This window comes from Echinococcus granulosus (assembly GCF_000524195.1).
Source record: "Echinococcus granulosus chromosome Unknown EG_S00070, whole genome shotgun sequence".
Classification (NCBI taxonomy): Eukaryota; Metazoa; Platyhelminthes; class Cestoda; order Cyclophyllidea; family Taeniidae; genus Echinococcus; species Echinococcus granulosus.
In genome coordinates, this window is record NW_020170450.1 from 411,580 (window position 1) to 419,445 (window position 7,866).

At 46.7% G+C, this 7,866-nt stretch overlaps 1 protein-coding gene across 1 annotated transcript in view; it reads left to right on the forward strand. All coding sequences in view use genetic code 11, as the record gives it.

Moving 5' to 3' along the window:
• Positions 1-4,577, forward strand: part of EGR_07145 (Frizzled-1) — a gene marked incomplete at both ends in the record, with an annotated part of 6,703 nt that extends 2,126 nt beyond the window's left edge. The window contains 2 exons of the mRNA XM_024496394.1: positions 1-1,157; positions 4,541-4,577. Coding sequence (XP_024349235.1) covers positions 1-1,157; positions 4,541-4,577 — 1,194 coding nt within the window. The remainder of the gene's footprint in view (positions 1,158-4,540) is intronic.
• Positions 4,578-7,866: the final 3,289 nt, after the last annotated feature.

Here is a 7,866-nt window from a genome sequence, read left to right on the forward strand (position 1 = left end):
AGCTTCGATTCAGCCGCCAGCCTGACCTCCAATCCCCTCTCCATCTCCTCCTCCTACCCGCTTCTCATCACCCAGGGTACTAAATTCGAGGGCTGCACCATCCTTTTCATGATGCTCTACTTCTTTTCCATGGCTGGTCATATCTGGTGGGTCGTTCTAACCGTCACCTGGTACCTCGCGGCTCGTTGCCACTGGGCCCATGAAGCCATCTTCCGCAACGCCCAGTATCTCCACTTCGCCGCATGGGCCATTCCCGCTGCCATGACTATCTGTCTCCTTGCTATGGGCAAAGTTGATGGAGATCCTCTCTCCGGAGTGTGTTTCACGGGTTTGACAGATCCAACCATCGTCCGATACTTTCTTATCGCTCCTCTTTGTATTTCCCTTCTCTTGGGAGCCTGTTTCCTCATTGCTGGATTCGTCTCCCTATTCAAAATCCGAACCATCATCAAGACGGGAGGATCCAAGACTAACGACTTGGAGAAGCTAATATTCCGAATCGGGGTATTTAGTCTGCTCTATCTTCTTCCTGCTGCTGTAGTCATTGCTTGTTACATCTACGAATCGCAGAAGATGGACAGATGGATGCTTACTTGGTATACCAACGAAGTGTGTCGAAACTTTGACTTGAGGAAGATTGCAGGCTCCTCCAAGTGTATTGCACAGTTGCACCAAATCCTAGGTGATACAGAGCCAGCTTCTTCAACTTCTGGAGGTGACGTCTTTGATAAAATGGACACTCCGACATTCGAACTCTTCATGATTAAGTACCTCATGACCCTGATTGTGGGAATAACCAGTGGAATCTGGGTGTGGAGCTCCAAGACCCTTCATTCGTGGCACGTCTTCTTTGCGAGGATCTGCAGATGCACGCCTCCACCACCACAGCCATTTCCAGCATCTCAAGGGGTTCAACAGGCTACAGCAGCTCAACCAAATCGACACATGCAGAACCGGAGTGGATTTTCAGCTGTGAAAGGGACACAACAACACCAACAGGCGCTGTTGGAAGGTGGGAAAATGTCGATGGCTGAACTAGGCGGATCAACGAACTGGTCAAGAGGTCAACCGTCGGGGGCTCCAACAAATGCAGAGAATCCAAGCGGGGTGACCCACCCCGGTGGTTTCAATTGGCCTCCACCCTCACAAACAATGGGGTATTTTGAGCACACTCCGTTACAATGAAAAGAGAAGATGCTTGCCTACTTCTAAGTCCATCCGTCACCCTCTGTCCCACAATCTACCAGCGTGACAATCTCGTCGTTTACGTCATTATTTGAGTAAGTTCTTTCCTACTGATTTGTTTATGGTACTCGGGGAGGGGGTTTTTGCGACCCAGCAAGAGAACCTCCAACAACCGTTGCGGTGCTCTATTCTTTATACGCCCTTTTTTCTACGTTCATCTACCCATTTGTTCATGAGTTCATCGATCCATCCAGCCATCTACCCCTCCATCCATCTCGTTCACCTGGTTGTTTCGACCTTTCCCACTCTTCCCTCTGATTGGTCAATTAGGCGACAGGCTGGGTTTCGCTTCCCATTAAGGCGAGGATCCGTCTTTTCCTCTCCCTCATCAATTCATTTGCTCACTTACACCTCCAGCTCTTTTTCCTTTTACCGGTTAATCCATTGCGTCTCTTGGTAGACTTCCATATCTGCCGTAGGTTTTGAGGGGATTCACTCCTTCCTCACTGGAGGGGTTAGTCTTCTAGGCATTGCTTAGAACTGGGATAATTTTCCACAGTAAGCGCTTTCGCTAATGGCCTCATTAAGCGCACTTTTTACACCTCACATTGTTTGATTATCCCTCAAATTGTCAAATAAGCTCGTCGTGAGGTTTTGTTTTATGTAAAAGCCGAAGAACTCTCCCCAAAGCGGTATCAACTTGCTGTGCGAATTCTCCACCACATTTCATATACTTTATCGCTAGAAGCAAGTAACCAAACTTGACCACATCCATTACCTCCCGCTTTTATTTCCCAACTGGCTATTCTATTTTGCGTATGAAATCCCTTGGGGAAGTATCACCAGGGGAATACGGAGGATGGGACAGTATCTCCCTCCCTACTTCTCTCACTTCCCGCCCCAAGCGCGCATAATCTCAAGGGTAACTTTTACGGCAATGTGAAGTCCTGCGCTGTCTTAAAAGGGGGGAACTTTCGTCTCACCTCTATGGTCAACCACGCACACGCAGAGACAGACAAAGCAGGCCTAAATCTCCTGGTGATGAAATGATTCCTGTACTTTAGAAGTGCTGAGTGAGTTTCCTGAAGGTAACCAATCAGCACGTTGATTGGCCTAACGAACCAACCTCCCATCAAATGTCAATCAGTCAGTCAGTCACCATGACATGCTTTTACGACCTAGGTGACAGAAGTGAAGAGGAGTAATAAATTTGATAGTCTTGGCAACAGCGAGTTGTCATGAGTTGCTCTACACACTTTTTTTCCAATTAGGCATGTCAACGAAGTTTGTTTTGTTGTTCACAGAAAGTTGTTCTTGATACGTGTCAATCTTCAAGAGGGTCTTCCTAACTCTGATGCCTTTGGCTTTGAGTGACACCTGCCCTAAGTAGGGGTTGGACTTGGCTTACGCCAGGTAGATAGGCACCAATCACACTGATTTAATGTATTAGGAGAGTTGTGAGGAAGACCGCACTAAGAGGCTGTTCCAAATTCTAAGTCCGTGCTGAGGACTGTGCGGACTTTTTTGATTACCTATTACCTTCTCGGTGCTCTGTTCTGCCCTCGCTCCTCCTTTCCACTAACACCGAGTGTGGGTTATCACATTTGTCTGAAACGTCTTGATGAATAGCTTGAAGGCTTTGGAGATGTTGATCTCTGCGGACGTGATAGAGGAGTGGCTGAATGTCATTTGAACTCCCGATCCCCTCTGCTGACCCTGCCTTCACGATTAACGTGACTTCGTCTTTGCCACTGTATGATAGACTGTGGTTGCGTCAAGTCGCGGTATAAATAGGGTTGCTTTAATTTGAGATGGAATCGTCTCTGTCGGGGGGATAATTGCATGATTTTTCCACCTCGTTTTAAAAGGCGATTGAATAGGTAAGAAATGACAGCATCAGCTGTACTGTGGTGGTCGTCCTTCCCCCCACCCTCACGCCGTCTCCACTTCCCCCCTAAATTCTGTTTGGGTTGGTGGGTGGAGAATGAGACAATGCCCCTTTTTCCTATGCACCTTCGTAAATTTCTGGTCCTTTATGGCAGATGTCTACCGCCTACAGCATCTGAATTAATTTTGAAGGTGCTAGAGTTCTCGAGTCTGCTTGATTGCTTCTAAAATGACACGATAGGCTGAGGCGCTCCTCTATCTTGCCTTTCCTCCGTGGTTCAGTCTGTTGATCCCATGAGTTTTCAGAATTCCATGTTCAGGTGGATTTTCCACAGAATGTCTAATTTGACAATCCCCAGGGCAGCAAGAGGAGGCAAAACGAGGCCTCTGAGTTGAAGTACCTTTTTTTTCTCGACAGCGCTGGAACTGTCATCACGATACATTAAGACATTCTTCACCTGTCAAAGTTGTCAACTGAAGATGGTCAACTAGTGTTAAGATTGTTTAGTCACTCAACTGCGTTCCAAGTTGGCATTTTCCCCCCTTTGCCCTAATCTGCATAAAATGTACAGTGGAAGAGTAAGCCTGAAGTTTATTTACTCCCGTCAAGTCCGTTTATGCGTTGGCACAATCATCCCACCTTCCATTCATCTATCTCATTGCTGGCAAAGATGGCAATCTCCCCATTCGGTTGCTTCTTCATCCATTCATCCAACCAATTCACCAATCAGTCCTCCAGCTTATCCATCTGACCTCACTCCGACTCACTCCACAGGTAGCTTATCCGCTTATGGTCCCATTCACACTTATATGAATCCGTTCCACTCCTTCCATCCATTTCTACATGCATTCGCCTTCTTCAATTCAACCCTCTGTCCCATCTACCCTTTTGCTCATTTACCTACCTCCCTTTCTCTCCGTTCGATGCAGCATTCACCTCTCAGTCTCTACTTCCCTTCTCGTCCCGTTAACCCGCCCGGATGAAGGAAGGCGCTCCTTTGTGCGAAAAAAAAGAACGTCTCGGTGTCTACGATGCTTTCAGGTTCTGGTCCAGACGTGCGTTAGGGCTGTTTTTTTAAAAAAATACGGTCGATCGCTTTGTACTGCTTTACTACGCAACCTCAGCCCCTTTGTTTATTTGATGTCTAGCTTTGTCGTCTCCTTATCAAAGCAGTGCGATTTATCCACCACCACCATCACGGCTTCTTTGCAGAATCACCCGATTTGGCCGTGGCGATTGTACCTCGCGATAGTACTCAAAAGGTAGACATTTGAAAGATCAAAGCAAATCAAGTCGTTGCCATCTTCTTTGATGTTCGCTTCTTTTTTTTCCAAGATAAAAACTGGGACAGTTAGTGTCCATCCTAAATAAGTGCACGGTGATTTTTCATTGGCCAAGTCTGTCAGGTTAGACACCTTCTGCAGTCAAAATTCCTCCCGGTTGTGAGTGTGCTCACGTTTCTGCCAGATTTGGCACCGCCAATATCGAAGTTCCCTCCATTTGATAGCATTTCATCACTCATGAATTGTACCGGAATGACCAGCTAGAAGCTGGCTTACTGGAGACCCACAGACCTCGCGACACCACTTAGGGAACAAAGCCCTGAAAAGAGAGGGAGAGAGTAGGCATTACCTCCATAATGATTAATGTGCAAGCTGCCATGTCACTCCAATCTTAAGCTGTGCTACGTGTGCGTCTATGTGTGTAGGCGGCCTGCACCAATCGGATGAGCCACGCATACAGGCACGTACGCACATGCGCGTGTCGACTAAATGTCATTATTAATGTCATGCCATGTAGATGAATGTGCGTGTGTGTGTGTGTGTGTATGTGCTTGTTCGTTCGTTCATGCATGTTTACTGCATAAACAACGCGATGGATGGTACTTCCTGAATGCTTTAGTGGGTGTCGTCCAAAGGGAGATGACTGGTTTGATTGTCTGGACGGTTGAACACAGGGATGCGTGCTTCAATAGTTTGACTGATGAGTTGATTTACTCGTCAAATGGATGGATGGATTGGGCGGTAGGTGTAAAAGAGAACCGTCAAGTTGTCCAATGGGTGGATGGCTGGATAAACGGTTGGGAGGGCGCCTGATTGAGTGGTTTGATGAGTAGATGAGTTTGGTAGCGAAATGAACAGTGTGGACGGCGGATAGGTACGCATCGATGGATTATTAATTCAGCTGGTAACCAAAGCAGCAGATGGAATATTCAGGTAGTTGAATGGATCTTTGGACCAAGACATGGGTTTTGATACACCTCACTCCCATATTTGCTCCTTCAAGTTCACTCATCACTTCATCTCGCGTCCCGATGATTGACACTAATTCTTGTCATACATCGAGGTCGCGTTTCCTTTCACTCCTTCCTCCACCTTCGGCTCCTCCCCCCCCCCCCCTCCACCCAGTCCACACCTAAATTTTCTCACCATGTTTGTTCGCCCTTCCAGGTGTTTACGCATGGTTTGGTTTATGAGAAAAAGCGGTATCGCAACTAGTCATCACGACACTGCTGAATAATACTAGGTGAGAATTTTCACTCACTTTGCGCCCTGGAAGTCACTTTGAGTGTCCATTTACGTTGACCAGTAATGGGAAGCAAAAATTGAGGATATAGGTAACCAACGCCCCTCGAATCACCTCAACGGCTGTCCTCTAAACCCAGTTTCATTTTTAATCGAACGCCCAAGTAACTAAGTCGTGGAGAAAACCTCACAAGACTTACGAAGTGGAATAACTATGATGGAAGGCGGTGGTGCATTATCTGTCTTATTGACTTTCTTTTTTCGCCTCCGCCTCCCCCCCACCCAAATACCCTGCCTTTTTTCCCTCTCGCTCTGTTTCAAGGTCGTCTGTAACTTTTCTCCCCTCTTTCCTTCCTTCCATGCACGGACCGTTCTGACATTCATAAATTATTTCTGCGCGAGTGCGTGCGTGTGGGTGTGTGCGTTCATTCGTTTCGGCGTTCGCCATTTGTTGTTGTTGTTGCAATAACAGCACCAGTAGCAGAACGCTAATAAATGGCTGCGTTCACTACACTTGTGCGTGCGTGTGCGCGTGCGTCAGTTGACTCAGGCGATAGGCCTCGTGTGCACGCGCCACGCTCCCCTTCCCCCCTCCCACCAATCGTGGCTAATGAATCATTCGTGCATTCTCGTGCGCACATCCAAGCACATGGTCGCAGCTGCCCTCTCATTGGTTAACCTGGGGAAGTGAGTCATTATGCGTGCATGTGTGCACTTGCGCGTAAGGCGACATGCAACTGTGGTGTTTTGAGTCAGCCTATCACTTTTTAAACTGAATTCTTATCTTTTTCTTTTCTTCAGGTATGTCTTTACTTCATCGCCTCACATTATCATCATCAGGGTCTACCACTACTTTGTCTCTCCCTCCTCTTGCCAACGAGCCCACACACTCGTAAATAATACATAAAGGGTAAAAAAGAAGCGCCCAAATGTACATAAAACAATAAGGGAATTATTTATTTCTTGTCTGAAAATCGCATTTTTCTTCGTTGTATGTGTGCGTGTGCGCAGGACTTCTGCACGTGCTCCCGTCCCCCCGCCCCCACCCTCTGCCCCCCACTCATTAAAGACACACGTTCGATCCCATTGCGACAAAAGCTACTTATATTATTAATGGAAGTAATACATGCCTACCAGTACTCTGCAACTAAGCCGATTTTAATAGTGAGGTGATCGTTATGACCTTTTTTCCGAATTTGGAGGCGGTTAGAGGGGAGGAATGGCGTTTTGTTCAAATTCTGAATACAGTTTGTAGAAATCCGGTTTCGGGGAGGTATAAGTGGCTACCCGGGTAGGTTGTTCGCGGATTCGATAGATGGACAGCTGGCCTACCATTGACGTGGATACCTGAGGGGGCGGTCGAATGGCTCGTTGAATGGAGTGACAGGGAAGTTATTTAATGGACAGTGGGGTATGCTAATAAGTACTAGGTTTATCAAGCCCGCAGACACGCGAGAAAATGCATGTGCGGTCGGATGCTTGAGCAGGCAGTCTTGCAGATCCGTGAGGGGAGAATCGTATGATTTGTTGATTAGGTAAATGGTTCCAAAGCAGGAGCTACACAAAAGGAGATATACCATGTTTTCATGATTGGAATTTAAATAAGCTGTCAAATTATTGGGGGAATTAACTAAGGAATGGATAAATGGGTGGCTTCAAGGAGGGCTTAAAACATGCTTGCTGAGTAAGTGGTGGGGCAACTAGCCGGATGGCAGATTGGTTCGATGGATGGAAGGCTGATCTTTAACAGCAAGGTCATCTTCGCTTTGCCCTCAACTGATTTTCACGATGTGTACATCTGCCATATCAATTAACTGAATTGAGGATGCTGATTTCACAATCATCAATTTCGGGAATTTCGCATTAAATTATAAAATTCTCAATTGCAACACTAGACTCCACTACAATGATTTTGCATTCCTGCAGATCCCCCATTTATCTGTCTAATCACCAAACAAGAGAACTAATCAGTCCGACAGATAGTCGAATGTGCTTCCCCTGTCAAAGAGCTGTCTGATAGTGGGTGTCGCTGTGAAAGTGGTACATATGTATGCTGGTGTCAACAGGAAGGAGCAATTCGTGGTGCCTCATTCGCGTGTCCACATCACTCGCCAAAGTCTATGGTATTAATGTCACGATAATATGCCAATGCCTGATAGAATTCTGGTGAGGGGGACACCAACTCAAGCCAAGAAAAGATAAGTATAAAAAGGGGGAAAATTGGTGAGAAAAAATTGACAACCAAGTTGACACATTGCCTGTCTGTCC